Consider the following 18,102-nt stretch of genomic DNA (forward strand, 5'->3'; position numbering starts at 1 on the left):
ATCAAATTCCTCCCAGGTGACGTCGACAAGACTGTCCATGTCTTGTTCTTCCAACTCAGCCCAGTTGGAGTCCAGGCCGGTTCGGATCCGAGCAATTTTATCCAGCAGATATTGACCGAATTCCTCGGCTCGACCCTGCAAGGGTTCCTCCCTCACCTCTTGGTTCAGTAGGGAGCGAGTCACCCTGAACAAGGCAGCCGGGCGATTATCTGCGGACGCGATGAGGGTGGAAAAGTAGTTGGATTTTGCCACCCTTATCGCAGCGAGATAAGACCTGGTGAGGCTTCTTAATCGCAATCGGTCGGATTCGGATCGACTGGATCTCCAACGGCTCTCTAGGCCCCGTCTCCGACGCTTCATTTCCCGGAGCTCCGCGGTGAACCATGGGGCTCGCTGGGATCTGCGCCGGGTCAAAGGCCGCATGGGTGCAACTCGGTCCAGAGCCTCCGTGGCTGCCTTCTCCCAGGCTTCCACTAAGGCATCCGCCGAGCTGTGAGCAGGGAGTGCATGTGCGTCCCCAAGCGCTGCCTGGAACCTATCAGGGTCCATTAGGCGCCTAGGGCGGTACCATCTGGTTGGCACCGTGCACCCACGGCGGGGGGTGGCAAAGGGGAAGTCTAGCCGCACGAGGTGATGATCGGTCCATGACAGGGGCATAACAGTCGTGGCACCCCCACCGAAATCATCGCGCCACCGTCCAGACAAGAACACTAAGTCTGGGGTGTGGCCTCTCTCATGAGTCGGTCCAGAAATTATTTGCGACAGGTCCATGGCCGTCATGGAAGCCATGAACTCCCGAGCCAGATCGGACGATCCTCCCAGGGACGGTAGGTTAAAGTCGCCCAAGACCATGAGTCTTGGGAATTCAACCACCAACCCTGAGAGGACATCGAGTAGCTCGGGCAGGGCTGCTGCTGCACGATTAGGTGGTAGGTATGCTAGCAGCAGGCCCAACTGCGCTCCCGGGCCGTATCTCAGTAGGAGAGACTCACACCCGACCATCTGAGGGACGGTGATCTCTCGCGGGCTAAGGGATTCCCTGATGATAACTGCCACTCCCCCGCCCCTCCCGTGGGTCCGAGGCTGGTGCAGCACCTGGAAACCTGGCGGGCAGAGGTCAACTAGAGGGACACCACCCTCTTGGCCCAGCCAGGTTTCCGTGATGCAAGCCAGGTCCGCGTGCTCGCTCTCCACTAGGTCACGAACAAGATGTGCCTTGTTAGCTACGGACCTGGCATTCAGGTAGACCAGCCTCAGCATAGGAGGCTGCACACCTTCGCTCCCGGGTCCTCCGGGGAAGTACAGAGGGTCGGAGCGTCTCACCGCTTGTACAGAGCGGAGATGACACTCCCGGTGATGATGCGGCCCTCTGTTTGTGCACCTTCTGCCGTTCCCCACCATCCTGGGAATAGGATGTTCGTCAGTGCACCTTCGGATATTGTCGGCGACTGGTCCTCGTTTCTCACCAAGCCTGGCCTGCGTTATGGCACTCGGAAGGCCTGCCTTTCCCGAGCAGCCATACTCTTTTCCCGCCCCCCTCCCTAACCCAACAAAAAACTTAACAAGAAACTTAACCAGGGGCCTCTTGTTGGTCTTGTAATGGAGGCCCCTGACCCTGCCTGGCCATCTCTCAGAGGCCCAAAGGTCGGGCCCGTCATCGAGGTTTGATGTAATGAAGGCAGGACGAACCCAGGAGAGGGGGGAACTCCTGAGGGCGAGAAGGTCTATGCAAGAATATTGAAGATGCATAGGGAGCATCGGGTAGCATTGGGAAGGCGGTCCCCTGGGTGGAGCATTAGAAGGAGGGTCTAGTCGGGTAGGTGGGTATCTGGACCGTCACCCAGCCACTGCCACTTGGCTGGGTGAACCGCAGAAGCAGGCCACTCCCCCATCCTCTCACGATGGGTTGTGATTCTGCTTCTGGGGGTGGTCCAGGACCCACTCTGGGTGAAGCATACCCCATAGAGCTCTCACCTCTATGGGGCTGCAGGTGTAGGACAGGCCACTCTGCCACCGTGGCTTGCACCCAGGCCCATCATGTCCTGTGGGGCGAGGGAGGGCAGGGGGGGGGGTTCGGAGCTGGAAGAGGCCAGATGTTGATGGCCTCGGTTGTCTGGTCGCCGTCATCTCCAACAATCAGCTGCATCCTGGCGTCTTTAGGGGTGTTGATCGGCACGGAGATTGTTTCGGCACCCAGGGTGCGGGCCGTGGACGCCCCGCCGCATCTAGTGGTGCTGCCGTCGAGGGGGTTTCGGTGAGATTGGGTGACCGGGGCCTGGAGAAGTTTAGCGCCGCTGTCAAAGGCCCCTCGGTGGTGGTCGATCGGGTCCGTACAGCCGGCCTGCGGCATCTCCTTGTTCCCAGGGAGAAGCCGCCGTTGATCAGGAGCAGGCCAGGAGGTCGAAGCAGGGCAACGACTCCAGTCCCGGTTGCTGCGGCTGTCTCTTCCGCCACCTAGCTGCTCCATTTGATCCGCGGGGTCTTTCCTGAACATCCCTGACGTCGCTGTTGTCCAGGGAGGCATAATAGGGAGCCGAGGATGGAGGCACCGGCCCCACTCTGGATGGCTGCAGCAGTTGCAGCGGCTCGGGGGCGGGTTAGAGGCGCCCCATCGCCACTGCCCCCGCCGGTGTTCGGGCCCGTGGGGAGATGAAAGGCTAGGGCCCCACGGGGTACTCGCCGTCGCCGCTGCCGACGATGCCGCCGCCTCCGCTACCCAGGTGGTCTGCAGCGCCTCCGTTGGTCGCTTGGGGAAGCCGCCGGAGTCGAACAGGTACGGGGGTTGGGGCAGGGCAGAGATGTTGCCGCAGTCGCCTGGAAGCCGGTCAGGGGGCCGGGGCAGAGCAGAGCCTCCGGCCCCTCCTGGATGCCCGCCAAGGGCCAGGGGGCGGGCCTGGGGAAGCCCTGCCGCCACTGCCATCGTGGCTGCCGGCTCCCCGAATAGGCGACCGAGCTGGGGCTTGGGAGTCGTTGCCACCGCCGCTGAAGGCGCCTCCGCCGCACAGCTGGTCCGCAGAGACGCCGCTGCCGCCCGGGAGCCGGTCAGGAGCCGATCAGGGGGCCGGGGCAGAGCAGAGCCTCCGGCCCCTCCTGGATGTCTGAAGGCGCCTCCGCCGCACCGCTGATCTGCGGAGACGCCGATTGCCGCCCGGGAGCCGGTCAGGAGTCGATCAGGGGGCCGGGGCAGAGCAGAGCCTCCGGCCCCTCCTGGATGCCTGAAGGCGCCTCCGCCGCACAGCTGGCCCACGGAGACGCCGCTGCCGCCCGGGAGCCGGTCAGGAGCCGATCAGGGGGCCGGGGCAGAGCAGAGCCTCCGGCCCCTTCTGGATGCCTGAAGGTGCCTCCGCCGCACAGCTGATCTGCGGAGACGCCGTTGCCGCCCGGGAGCCGGTCAGGAGTCGATCAGGGGGCCGGGGCAGAGCAGAGCCTCCGGCCCCTCCTGGATGCCTGAAGGCGCCTCCGCCGCACAGCTGATCTGCGGAGACGCCGTTGCCGCCCGGGAGCCAGTCAGGAGTCGATCAGGGGGCCGGGGCAGAGCAGAGCCTCCGGCCCCTTCTGGATGCCTGAAGGTGCCTCCGCCGCACAGCTGATCTGCGGAGACGCCGTTGCCGCCCGGGAGCCAGTCAGGAGTCGATCAGGGGGCCGGGGCAGAGCAGAGCCTCCGGCCCCTTCTGGATGCCTGAAGGTGCCTCCGCCGCACAGCTGATCTGCGGAGACGCCGTTGCCGCCCGGGAGCCGGTCAGGAGTCGATCAGGGGGCCGGGGCAGAGCAGAGCCTCCGGCCCCTCCTGGATGCCTGAAGGCGCCTCCGCCGCACAGCTGATCTGCGGAGACGCCGTTGCCGCCCGGGAGCCAGTCAGGAGTCGATCAGGGGGCCGGGCAGAGCAGAGCCTCCGGTCTCTCCTGGATGCCTGAGGGCGCCTCCGCCGCACAGCTGATCCGCGGAGACGCCGCCCCTGCCCGGCAGCATGAACATTGGTAGAGGCAGGGCAGAGGCGCTGGCCCCCGCTTATAACGGTTGCCAACGGCCCAGGTGACGAGGCGGAGGTGTCCCGGCACCCCAGCAGCTGTTTCGGGAGGCAGCAGGTGGCACCATTGCCCAGCTCATCTGCCCGAATTTTTGGCCCCACCCCAGGGGTCCGCTGACATCCCTGGGGGGCTCCTGGGGGGACGCCTTACCGTTGGGGGCTACGGAGCTCTCCCCAGCGCGTCCGCCATCTTTGGAGCAGGAAAAAAAAAAAAAAAAAAATGCTACCACTTAAAATTTATTGATATCATTGGAACTGATTTGTGAACAGTTTATTCAGAAAAGGAAAAAAGACAATACCAGTGTTTAAATACACTGGATTGGAAAAAATATTCACTGTAACATTTATGAATAATCAGGTACTTTGAAATAATAATTTGGTAATTTGTAATCCCCCCAAATATTGGTTTTAAGAACATGCCAATTGGTAATCATAAATTACATCCATAATTCTAAAAACCATAAAGAATGCCAGAATTTGGATAATTTAATAATACTAGTATTTTCAACATGAAAATCTCAGAATGATGGGCTATGAAATAGCTGGAAAATCATGTTTTGTTGTGACTTTCAGGTGCAAATCAACCTATCTTGTTTTTATTTTTGCCATTTTTGTAATGATATGTAGGTGGAAATGAGCCCATTGGAGAATGCTATTGAGGTATTGGAAAATAAAAACCAGCAGTTAAGAACATTGATCAGTCAGTGCCAAACTCGACAGATGCAGAATATCAATCCACTTACAATGTGTTTGAATGGTGTAATTGATGCAGCAGTTAATGGAGGAGTTGCCAGGTATCAAGAAGTAAGTGTGGTTCCATATATGTTGGGGTTAGATTGCATTCTTGTTACAGTACTCCAAATACTAGTTGCTAAGGAGTAATAGTAGGAAAGAGTTGTAGTTTTATAGCTTTCAGGTACCCTAAGATGTCCATTAGGTTCTATAGAATACTATGTTATTAAGTATTATATGCGTCTTCATCCTTGCCAAAACTTTTTTTATTCTCTTAATCTCCCAATTCACTAAATCTAATTTAAATAAATGCAAATGTTTTATTTACATTTATTGATATATTAATTAAAAGGTAAAGGTTCCCCTGCACATGCGTGCTAGTTGTTTCCGACTCTAGGGGCCGGTGCTCATCTCCGTTTCAAAGCCGAAGAGCCAGCGCTTGTCCGAGGACGTCTCCGTGGTCATGTGGCTGGCATGACTAGATGCCAAAGGTTAATTACAAATACTTAAAATCTGAATGGCTAATATTTCAATTTATTTTCAAATCTGCAATATTTATTATACAAGTAGTCTTTGTTTAATAATCATAAATGGGATTGGAATCTCATTCACTGAGTGAAGCAGTCATTAAATAAGATGCCCATGTGACTGCTCTGCTCAATGATTGCAATCCTGGCTCTCCTGATTGCAGTTTGTCAGGGCCCACTTCAAAACCTCATACCAAGAAAGCAAGACTCTTGGAACAGTTTCTTTCCAAATGGAACTTTTATTAGGAGAAGCTGATAGCAGGCATGATAGGCAGGATCTGAGGGTTTCCTGCTCAGATCAATAGATTAAAAGTCCCAAGCATAAACCCACCCCAATAGTTCATCTGGTCAGTTTCAATGGGCCAATCCTCATGTGTTAAGTCCACTGTGGGAAAGGAGCTGATAATGGGGTACTTTCCCATGCTTGTGAAGATGGGTCTTTGCACCTTCCCTTCCAGATGGCCAGAGGCACATTCCTTTTCTCACCTCAAGGTAACATCAAGGGAGAGACAGTTCAAAGAGTAAGTATGTAGGAACAGTGGAAAGGATACATTGTAGCAAAGCAGAATAACATACCACAGAGCCTTCTCCTCTCCCACTCAGGAGAATGGCAGAACCCTCAGAAAGAAATGAATTAGGAAAGAAATGAGATAGATCCCCCACCAGGGAAAGAATGGGTTCTGACACAGTTATTAAGTGATCTCTTTGGTCGGGAAAAAGCTGCCTGCTAAAGGATTTCAACTGCATACAAAGCTGAAATCCTCCTTGGACACAGCTCTGAGAGTGAAAGGTCTGCCTGCTGGAGACTTCAGTTCCTAGAAAATAGCCTTTTGCTCTCAAATATTCCTGCAGCCCACCAAAGTATTTTCCATCCTGTCTGAGCATAGAGGGAAATCTTTTGTGGGGCAGTCAGAACAGACCTGAAATTCTGAAGATTTTAGTTCCATTCCTATAGCCCTCAAAAGATTTCAACTCACCTCTTTGATCTCCTGCAATTTTCCTGCTGACTTCCCCATTGATTTTCTGGGGAAGTCAGCAGAGAAGATTTCAAATGGCGATCACAATCATGGGGGGAGGGAGGCTTGGCAACCTGTCATAAGTGCAGACCAATCACCGAGCATCCAGATCATGATCCTGTGACTGTGGGGAATGGTGTAATGTTTTGCAATGCTTGAAAGTGCTTTATAGGCCACAATTTGACTCATTGTTCAATGAGGATGACCTGTATGCTTTTTTTCTTCAAGAGACTCAGAACAAGTATAGTATATTATGCTTCTGTTTCCTCATCATTATTATCAAAACAATTCTGAGGAAGTTGTGAATTTCTATGTATATCAGATTTGAATATTTTTCTATCTAGTATAGTATTCTCATTATTACACTATTCCAGGGCTTTTCAACCAGTGGTACGGGTATCACCTGTGGCATATTGGCACCTGGCAGGTGGTACATGACCATCCTAGAAAAGTGGTAGCAGGGAAGGGAAATGAGCTGAACCAGTGGCAGCACTGCACAAGCCTGAGCGAGATGGCTGGAACTGCAGGGCTGTCAAGGCTCAGCGGAAGTGCCAGGATCAATGCTTCTTCAGTGCTGTCAGGGCTCAGTGGAAGCACCAGGATCAGTGCCAGGCTCCAGTTGGAGCTTGGCGCTGATCCTGGTGCTTTTGCTGAGCCCAGAAAAAGCACCAATCAGCTGGAATGTTGCAGCATCTCCAGGCTCTTGTGATTTACATTCAGATGCTTAATTTAATTTAATTTAATTTAATTTATTAATATTTCTATACCGCCCTTCTCCCGAAGGACTCAGGGCGGTGTACAGGGCAAGAATAAAACACAGAGATTTACAAAAAATAAAAGATAATTAAATACATGCCCGATTAAAAATACAGTTAATACATAGTAAAAAACCCCAATAAAATAGTAAAAAACCCCACCAATCCCCCCTCAGGCCAGGCCGGCTTGCTCGAACAAGTATGTTTTCAGATCGCGGCGAAAGGAGCGAAGATCGGGTGCCGTTCGGAGCTCAACCGGTAACTGGTTCCATAGCTCCGGGGCGCCCACAGAGAAGGATCTCCCCCTGGGGGCCACCAGTCGACATTCTCTGACCGGTGGCACCCTGAGGAGACCCTCTCTGTGGGAACGCACAGGGCGGAGGGAAGTAGACGCCGGCAGCAGGTGTTCCCTAAGGTACTCCGGACCCCTGCCATGTAGGGCTTTAAACAACTGATTCATATTTATGATGGTCACAGTGTCCCAGGGTCATTAGAAGTGACCAAAACCTGCTGCAAACACTCAGCAGACGGGGGGGGAATACAAACCAAACACCCCCCACCCCACCCCCACTGCCAATCCTCAACAGAAATGCTCACAACAATGAAAACTTTGGACAGAAGGAAGAGCGCTGCCGGGCGGGCAGGCAGGTGTCTTGCTCGGCTGTGGCTTGGGGGGGCACTTTTTTCAGTGCCATTGTAACTTTGAACAGTCACTAAGCAAACTGTTGTAAGTTGAGGACTACCTGTACTTCATCACTTTTTTCCTTTTTTTGGTCAAGTTTTTGACACCTTGCTAGGTGGCTGGTGATACTTGGATGTTGTCATATCCTAAAAGTGGCACAATGGGTGAAAAGGTTGAAAAGCCCTGCACTATTCTTTTCTTACTATTGTTTTAGCTTTTTCTGTGTGTAAAATAACATTGTGAGAATACATTTTTGCTATGTCATCATGCAGTGTACTATGATGCATGCACTGGCAACATTTTTTAAAATTTATTTATATGTCACCTTTATTATTTTTACAAATTACTCAATGTGATGAACATATTCAACACCTCCCATTTTCCCCACAATAAAAAACCCTGTGAGGTGGGTTGGATTGAGAGACAATACTGGGGCAATGTCACTCAGCTATCTTTAATTTTTATTAACCATGCTGCTTAGGACAAAATAAAATGTCAGGGTTGGGGAAGATAAACTGAAGGACAATGTGGAGTCCTCATCTTCTGGCAGGTAAATATTAATTTCTGCTACGGATATGAGACCATAAATTTGCAGTTCCCATAGTATTGAATGAAAGTCTGCAGAGAAGAGCAACAAAGATGATTCATCACTGGAGGTCAAAACATATGAAGAACAATTGTAGGAATTGGGTACGTTTAGTTTAATAAAAAGAAAGAATAGGGGTGATATTTTAAAAATGCATTGATTTTGAGAATTCCAAAATGTGAAAGTCTTCCCCTTTGATATAGATTTTGTTACCATATTAACCTACCATGTTTACTATTTTATCAATGAATACATTTTATCAATTCATGATATATAACTCTGATGTAAGAGACTTGTAGCTAGATTTCCTAGATTTCAAAATGGATCATAGAATGTGATTCCATGTAATAAGAATGTTTGCAAATTTTTGTATAATTCAAGTATCTTAAACAGGTACTGATAGAACTCAGTGCATTTAGACCAGACATAGATGGTCTAAATTAGTAGTCAAGGTAATGTTAGAGAAACAGGATTTTTCTGTAATACCCATACTATATGCACAACTTTGAAGTAATATGGATGACTTTGTGCAATGGTTGTGTTCTTCTCAGGCATTCTTTGTGAAGGAATATGGTCTGAACCACCCAGAGGATGGAGAAAAGATCACATGCTTAAAAGAACTGATGCTTGAGCAGGTAAAAGAAAATTCAAGCAAGCTGCTTTTAATCAATGGCATATACCTAGGAAAAAACATTACATTGTAGCAATTTTCCATTCTAATCCTTTATTGAGGATTTTTCAAGTATTTAGAAGGACTGAACAGGGAAGAACAAGCAACCTTGTTATTAATTAGCAAAGGGATGATATGATAACTTCTTCCAATACTTGAGAGACTTGAGAGAAGAGGGGGGGAGTCAACCTATTCTCCAAAGCACCTGAAGGCAGGACAAGAAGCAACAGATGGGAACTAATCAAGGAGAAAAGCAACCTGGAACTAAGGAGAAATTTCCTGACAGTGAAGACAATTAATCAGTGGAATGACTTTGCCTATGGAAGTTGTGAGTGCTATAACATTGCACATTTTAAAGAAGAAATTGAACCAGCATTTGTCTGAAACAGTATAGGGTTTTCTACTTGAGCAGGGGGTTGGATTAGAAAACCTCCAAGGTCCCTTCTATCTATTAACAATTTACTAATTTACTAACCTAAGAGCGATGTTAAGAAGTGGCTAAAGAGACAGGGTTTTGTTCTTAATATCTGTATATACTTTGCAATAATAATCAATTGTAAGGAAGTATGGATAAAGAGCAAATAAATTCCATCTGGCTTAGTGAAGATAGGAAAGAACAAATAAAGCTGTGAATTTAAGTAATTTCCAATATTATCTTGTAATTTTAATTTTCTCTTCCTTTAAAATTGATAATGAAATGTTTAAAGTACTATACAATTGTTGGAATGTATTATTCTGTTTACTAAATTGTGCTGGGTTTCTTATCTGGTCATTGTCTTTGTATGGAGCTCAGAATAGCCAGTAGCACTCCTTTGAACACTGCTATCAAAAGTGAAGCAATTAAATAGATAGAATTCTGATTAAATCTCATAATACATTGTTTAATGATCCTAACTGACACCAGAATTTCCAAAAAATGAAGCAAAAAAAAAACATGTGATTGCATTACTTAGCAACAGCAGTTCTGGTAGCCCTAGTTGTGGTTGTTAGGATAGGACCATCTCATCATTAGACAAGGACCTCATGCTTCCTTGCAGTGCTTGCTTTGGTTTTCCCCACCCAGCTATTTCCACCGACTGCCGTTTTGGCTGTCCTGTACTCCACTGCCATCTAGCCTGCTAGTCCCCACTACTCCAGCTGACTTCTTGCTGCTGCTGAGGCACACCTAGTCCTTCCGGAGGCTTTGGGGGGGCTTCAAGAACACTGCGCAAGACCTCCCTGAGCCATAATGAAGGCCAGCAGCTTCCTAGGTCAGGTGCACCTTGTCAGCAGCAGGAGGAAGAAATCAGTGAAGGTAAGCAGGGTGCAAGGGCGGGGAGGGCAGGAAGGCCAAAAGAGATAGGCAGTTGTGGGGGGGGGGCGGATTGAAAGTGCCTGCAGCTGTTATAAATGCAGGTGGGCACCAAGAGCCCAAAATTGGATCTTGTGTTTGTGGGAGGCAGTGTAGTGGCCATCATTTTAAGGACTGGTCCTAACTTCCACTCATTCAGCATCATTATAACTTCATACAGTCACTGAACAAATGGTCGTTAAGCGAGGCCTACCTGTATTAGAGTTAATGTATTAAAAAGTCTGATCTTGGAAGTTTTCAGTTTGATTTATAGCTTATTATCTTGCCCAAATCAAGCAAGCTTTATTGTTAATTTTAACTGTTATATATTTGAAGTAAGTTTTGGTTAGCAATTGGCATTGGAAGCTGGCTTGTTTCATCAAAACTTTGTAGTTCCTTCTTGGAGGAAAAATATAATTAGGGTTCAGATGAAGTACTAATATTTGATTAATGAGTGTCTGACATTAATTGGTTTTTAGTCCCATCACTAAATCATGAGTCATCCATACTGTCTCAGTATGAACTGAGTATATAGCATTAATAGTACAAATTCCTGAGTTGTATTACTGTAGAATTGAACTCTCCCCCCCACCCCACTCCACCCACCCCCCCTCTCTCTCTGTGTGTATTCAAATAATTTGTTTTGGTTTTTGTTCTAAGGCCCAGATTCTTGAATTTGGCTTAGCTGTACATGAGAAGTTTGTCCCACAGGATATGAGACCTTTACATAAAAAACTGGTGGATCAGTTTTTCGTGATGAAATCTAGTTTAGGAATACAGGTATGTGAGATTTATGCTGACAGGTCTCCCAAATACATAATATATTTGAAGCCAAATACAGAAATGTCTGCATCTAAAATAACATTTTTATTAAGCAATAAACAATGACATCTTCTGGCTGCATGGCTATATTGCTTTTCTTAAAACTTTGTGAGTTCAACTTTTCTCACAAAATATTAAGATGTAAAAATATCTTTAAAACAGTAATTCTTATTGTCAAATTTGAATTTAGGAATTTGCTGCATGCATCCAGTCCAGTCCAGGTCACTTTCCAAATGGAAGCCAATATGTTTCTAGAAATTCAGTCCCTATTTCCATGAGTCCAGAGGTGGGCAGAATTCCTAGACGTGGGTAAGTTAAAGCTACAAACAAATAAAAAAAGCTTCCTGTGGTTCTAATTTAGGTATATCTTCTATAAAGGGTATAACAGGGATGGGATAGTATTCAAAAAACTTAAAACAGTTCTGATCTTCTAAAATGATTGTATATAACTGCCAAGAGAAGTTATGAAGTATTCACAAAAGGATTGGATAGGTCACTGTGATGGAAGGGGTAATGTAGGGGGAAAACAGTTGTATTGCAGAATTTGGAAATAGACTATTCTCTTGTTTTGATATGTCAGAAAACATTCTGAAATGAACTAATACTACCCATTCATACATAATCTTTCACAATCAGTTTAAAATATCAATAGAGGTAGTCCTTGACTTACAACCACTATTGAATTCAAAATTTCTGTTGCTAAGTGAGACAGTAGTTAAGTGTATTTTGCCCCATTTTATGTCCTATCTTGCCACAGTTGTTAAATGAATCACTCCAGCTATTAAGTTAATAACACAATTGTTAAGTGAATCTGGTTTCTACATTGACTTTGCTTGTCAGAATGTTGCAAAGTGTGATGACATGGCCCTGGGATACTGCAGTTGTCATAAATATGAGTCAGTTGTCAAGTGTATGAATGTTTATCACATGACCATGGAGATGCTGCAATAGCTGTTAGTGTAAAAAATGGTCATAAGTCACTTTTTTCAGTGCTGTTCTAAATTCTAAATTCAAACAGTTCATTAAATGAACTGTTGTTAGTTGAGCACTATTTGTGGATGTATATTTTATACATGGATCCTGTGGAATTAAACTATTAAAAGTAGGACATGATAAACTAAAAATAGAGTCAGGATTAATGAAATTTGTTCTGTTTTTTGTTTGCAATAGTCCATTAAGTTACCCAGCTATCAACAGATATTCTTCTTCATCATTGTCCTCTCAAGCATCTGCAGAGGTCAGCAATATAACTGGACAATCTGAGAGCTCAGACGAAGTTTTCAACATGCAGGTACCAAATGATACCTCATCTGAGATGGGTATATGTACATCTTCTAAGGCTTTATATAGGATGGGAAGTTGTGTGAGAAAGCAGCAAATCCAAAAGGGACTGTGAGGATTTGGATTTAATACTGATAGTTGAAACAATGTAAAGTAAACAATGTAAAGCAGAAATTAACTTGTAAGTCATTATATAATAGCATGTTTAAAACAATGCATCTTTAAAACATAGTTCCAGTAACCAAAAGCTAATTAATGAATACACCAGGAGGAAAAAGTTAACTCTTTCATTCATCTCCAGAGGAAAGTAGTTTCTTTTTTATGGTAAAGGCCCAAAGATACAATCTGTATCTTTATCAAGCATGTCTAGTGTATGGTTGCTTTACTAAATAACCTGACTTTTAACATGTAGGCATGTGGGCAATTGCTCTACTACTTATTCTTAAATATCCACAAAGGAAGCAGTGATAACTAATACCAATAGCAACAGCACTTACACTTATATACTGGCAAATATCTGTAGCTTGGGTGTAGGATGAAGTTGACAGTTAATTCTCCGAGCTTGGGAGGTGTTTTCCGAACTTTAATTACCAGGCTAGATAACATCTTCAGCAGAGTTTAGGGGATGTCATTGTCAGTGTTCTGTTTATAAGGGCTTTGTGTGGTCATGGGTCTTGTGATGGGTCAGGTATAGGTGTGTCAAGTGAAGGTCTTGTGATGGGTTTGTGATGGATCAGATGTGAGTCATCAGTGGGAGTCTTGTGATGGGTAGGTTACATCAGGTGAGAGTCATTGGGAGGTGAAGGGCTGGTTGCAGAGGGGGGTTGTGTGGAATGGTTGAGGGTTGGTGCTGTGTCTCTGGTTGGCTGTGCAGTTGATTCAGATTCTGAGGGGTTCATAGGCTATTGATGTGTCTATTGATGAAATTGCTTGTGGAGTGCCAGGCTTCAATGAACTCAAGAGTATGGCAGGTAGTAGCACGGCCAATGATTTTTGTGTTGCTCCAATTGATCTGGTGTTGTTTGGTGTTGGTATGAGTAGAGATTAAGGATTTGGGATTGTGGCATTTGACTGCCAGCCAGTATTCTTGATCCTTCACCCTCATTTAGACTTATATACTGCTTCATAGTACTTTACAGCACTCTAAATGGTTACAGAGTCAACCAACTATCTGAGTCCTCATTTTACTGACCTCGGAAGGATGGAAGGCAGAGTCAATCTTGAGGCAGTGAGGAATGAACTCCTGGCAGTGAGCGGAATTAGCCTGCAATACTGCATTCTAACCATTGTGCCATCACAGCTCATAAACTGATATGTGACATTCAGCGACTCTGCCACCAAAAAATTCAAAAACTCTAACAAACAAAAATATTAGATTAAAAAAGGGCAAAAACTCATCTACTAAATATGATTGCCACCAAAAAATTAGAACAAAACTGTTTGTGGTCCCAATGAAGGAGCATATTTGTAGCTCAGGGTTGAAATGAGGGGTCCTTGGTGCTCTCTGACCTTGTTTTCTTGCAGATGTTTCATTATCTTAACTAGGTAACATCATCAGTAAGGAGTGCTGTTTCCTGTCAGTTTATATACTGGTGTCTTGCCTGTCTGTGTGGTGGCCGGTCTTGATTGTTGATCTGATTGTTGTTAGTGTCAGAATCCATTTATATTTCATTTCTAACTCTCTCTCTGTGCAAACCCAAATCTCACCACCCCCCTTGGATTCTGCCATTCCCAAGGAGGAAAGGGAATAAACATGGGAGTTTATTACCGCTATTTCCTCTCCTTAGGTGTAACTTTTTATTTATCTAGCCTGCCTGTTACCCATCACAATAAGATCGATGAGAGGCATTCTCTCTCTCTGATCTTTTGAGCAACTAAGAAAGGGGGTGGGGGGATTCTGGTTTGTTTCTCCAGATGGAATGTGAAGGGGAGGCAGTGATTGTGCTACAAATAGACTGATGGTTCTCCCTTTCCCATGAGGGGCTTGCCACCTGAAACTTGACTCTGATCCGGAACTGACCAAATGAACTGAGGGGTGGGGTTTTGCTTGGGGACACTTTAAAAATATCGATCTGTGAGGGGATTTTTCAGTTCCTGTCTATTATACCCTCTATCATCTATGTCTTAGTAAAAGTTCCTGCTTAGACAATCTTGTCTCTAAGAATCTTTCTTTCTTAAGATGTGGATTGGAGTGGGTTCTGACATTAGACAGGATCTGGATTAAGAGTCAACCTGGAAGGAAGAACCTTACCAGGGAACTTTGCAAAAAATACAATGTCTAACAACAAGGCCCCATGGAAAGGGAACTTTCCCCCTGACCGAAATCCCACCAACTATCGGAAGCTGAAGTGTATTATTCCTCCAGGGAAGAGGTGGTGGAGACACATGAACACAAACTGCAGTGGTAAATGGGGATTGGAAGGAAAAACGAGTGGGAAAAGGCATCAAGGAAAGTGACCCTGAGGCGGGGCGGTCACCAACCCGAATGGAAGCAAGAGATGGAGAGCTCCCTGCACGTCAGCGAAGAGGATGGGAGTTATGCACCACATGCAGACTGGATCCTAGACAAAGTGAAAGTAATCTGTATCCCCTACCACTAATGAAGGATATGCTATCCCACCTATCAAAAGGAAGGATTTTTACCAAACCAGACCTAAGAGAAGCATACTACCACATTAAGGGGACAAATGGAAGACCACATTCAATTGTCCAATGGGTTGCTACCAGTTCAAAGTCCTGCTGTTTGGACTGCAAGGGGCCCCTGCATTTTTTATGCAATTAATTAATGAAGTGCTAAGAGAGCACCTATATAAGGGGGTCCTGGTTTACCTAGATGACATCCTGATCTTCACTGAGACCAAAGAGGAGCATATTAATCTAGTCAAAGCATTTCTGGAAAAATTGCGGGCCGCCCACCTTGATGCAAAATTATCAAAATGTGAATTCCACCAGGAAAGAATAGACTACCTGGAGTATCGCATATCCCCACAGGGCATTGAAATGGACCACGAGAAAGTCACTGCAGTATTAGAATGGGCACCACGCTGCACAAGGAAGCAATTGCAAAGTTTCCTGCAGTTTGCAAACTTCTACCACCAATTCATCCCTTTGTTTGCCCAAATAGCCCTGCCCCTCACAAACTTGTTCAAAATGAGGGGAGGGCAGTGAAACCCAGCCAGCCCCTGAAGTGGACAATGGAATGTCAAGCAGCATTTGAGAGGCTAAAGAGATTTTTTTTCTGCTGAATCTGTACTGAGATACCCAGATCCTGATAAATCTTTCTTAATACAGGCAGACGTGAGCGATGTGATGGTGGGAGCTGTATTATTACAGGAAAATGACGAGGGGCATTGCAATCATGTGAACATACGTCCAGGAAACTCACGGAGACAGAACAACGTTGGGCCGTGTGGGAGAAGGAGGTTTACGCTGTGAGGTGGTCATTACTTACATGGCGTCATTTCCTTGAAATAAAATCCCCTTCCAGGTCTGGACAGACCACAAAAATTTGGAAGCACTAAAAACACCCAGGAAACTCACTCCTAAGCAAGCCCGCTGGTCCCAACATTTTCACTGATTCTGTTTCACTCTCAAACATTTACCAGGGGGGGAGAATTTTTTGGTGGATGCATTATCTCACATGCCCCAATATAATAGCACACGGGTTACTGATTCTACAGTAAACCACTCATGCCCGAACAACAACTGGCAGCACCAGTCACCACCAGGACCCAAGCAAAAATGAAGCCGCGGGTGGATAGCCAAACTGGAATAGAATTCCAAAAGTCTTTGGAAACTAATGAATGGTTCCAGAAAAATAGACATATGTGCACAATTAAAGATGGACTACCCTGGGTGGGTGAGAAGTTATACATACCTGCCACGCAGAGGATCAATTTCATGCAGCTGTGCCATCATACAAAATCAGCAGGACATTTCGGGTTTGTAAAAAACTTAAAAAGGTAAAGGTAAAGGTTCCCCCACACATGCGTGCTAGTCGTTTCCGACACTAGGGGCCGGTGCTCATCTCCGTTTCAAAGCCAAAGAGCCAGTGCTTCTCCGAGGACATCTCCGTGGTCATGTGGCCAGCATGACTAGATGCCAAAGGCGCACAGAAAGCTGTTACCTTCCCACCGTAGTGGTCCCTATTTTTCTACTTGCATTTTTATGTGCTTTTGAACTGCTAGGTTGGCAGAAGCTGGGACGAGTAACAGGTGCTCACTCTGTTACGCGGCACTCGGGATTCGACCCGCCAAACTGCCGACCTTCTGATCAACAAGCTCAGCATCCTAACCCACTGAGCCACCGTGTCCCTTCAACTTACACTTAACTAAAAGGCAATTTTGGTGGCCATCCATGAAAAGGACATAGAAAGCTACGAGGCCAGCAGTCAAATGTGCGCAACAGCTAAGAGGCTGCAACGAAAGTTGCCCAGACTGTTACAACTAGTGGCAAAACCCTCTGCCCCTAGAAAGAAATAGCCATGGTTTTTATAGTGGAATTACCAGAAAGCAACGGGAACAGTGTCATCTGGGTGGTTACAGATTTGTTTTCCAAACAGGTGCACTTTATCCCATGTCAAAAGATTCCCACCACAAAATCCTTAGCAAAAATATTTGTGCAGCACATTTACAGACTGCATGGAGCACCCAAATGCATCATATCTGATAGGGGAGTAAAATTTACGTCAAAGTTTTGGAAGGAATTTTTATCCCTCTTAGGAACCACTCAGGGACTGACGTCTAGTCACCATCCTCAGGGAAATGGTCAAACGGAACGGTGGAACTCTGTACTTGAGCAATATTTAAGATGCTTTATTAATTTTCAGCAAACAAATTGGATGGACCTACTCCCTTTCGCAGAAGTTGCTTACAATAATGCAGTCCACTTCAGCACAGGCTACACTCCTTTTCAAATAGCCACTGGTCAAAGTTTCAACCCTATACCAGAACTAATCCCAAACGAACTGGAAATCCCATTGCTGAAAGAATGGATTGCACAATTACAAAACACCTGGCCAATTGTTAGGAAAACTTTAGACGAAGCTAGACAAGCATACAAAGCACAGGCAGACAAAAAGAGAGTCGATCCCACACCATTCAGGGTGGGAGAGATGGTATATTTATCCACAAAATACCTAAAATCCCTACAACCCTGTAAAAAACTAGGACCAAAATATATTGGACCTTTTTCAATTAAAAGAATCATAAACCCAGTAACAGTAGAATTAGAACTACCCCAAAATCTTAGACAGATACACCCAATTTTTCACTGCAGTTTACTAAAAAGGGAACAACAGTCACCCCTACGACCAACCCCCCCACCTCCTATCATCGTTGAATGAGAACAACACTTTGAGGTAAAAGAAATGCTAGATTCTAGGAAACACCATGGACCAATTCAATACTTAGTATCTTGGAAACACCTCCCATCCTCAGAAAATGAGTGGGCCAATAAATGTCACATTAGAATACCTAAGTTGCTAACAAAGTTTCATACAGAATATCCCAGCAAACCGAGCTAACATCTATATTTTTGTTCCTCTATAGGTGGACCTCTCCTATTTTTAAAGGAGAGCAGGATGTCAGAATCCATTTATATTTCATTTCTAACTCTCTTTCTGTGCAAACCTAAATCTCACCACCCCCCTTGGATTCTGCCATTCCCACAGAGG

At 46.1% G+C, this 18,102-nt stretch overlaps 1 protein-coding gene across 1 annotated transcript in view; it reads left to right on the top strand.

Annotated features, from left to right (window-relative positions):
• Positions 1-18,102, top strand: part of LOC310642744 (dedicator of cytokinesis protein 4-like) — a gene marked incomplete at its 3' end in the record, with an annotated part of 85,124 nt that overhangs the window by 33,469 nt on the left and 33,553 nt on the right. Inside the window, exons 5-9 of the mRNA XM_083366633.1 lie at positions 4,655-4,831; positions 8,877-8,960; positions 10,986-11,105; positions 11,338-11,456; positions 12,318-12,438. Coding sequence (XP_083222759.1) covers positions 4,655-4,831; positions 8,877-8,960; positions 10,986-11,105; positions 11,338-11,456; positions 12,318-12,438 — 621 coding nt within the window. The remainder of the gene's footprint in view (positions 1-4,654; positions 4,832-8,876; positions 8,961-10,985; positions 11,106-11,337; positions 11,457-12,317; positions 12,439-18,102) is intronic.

This window comes from Vipera ursinii (genome assembly GCF_947247035.1).
Source record: "Vipera ursinii genome assembly, chromosome: 6".
In the NCBI taxonomy this organism is placed as follows: Eukaryota; Metazoa; Chordata; class Lepidosauria; order Squamata; family Viperidae; genus Vipera; species Vipera ursinii.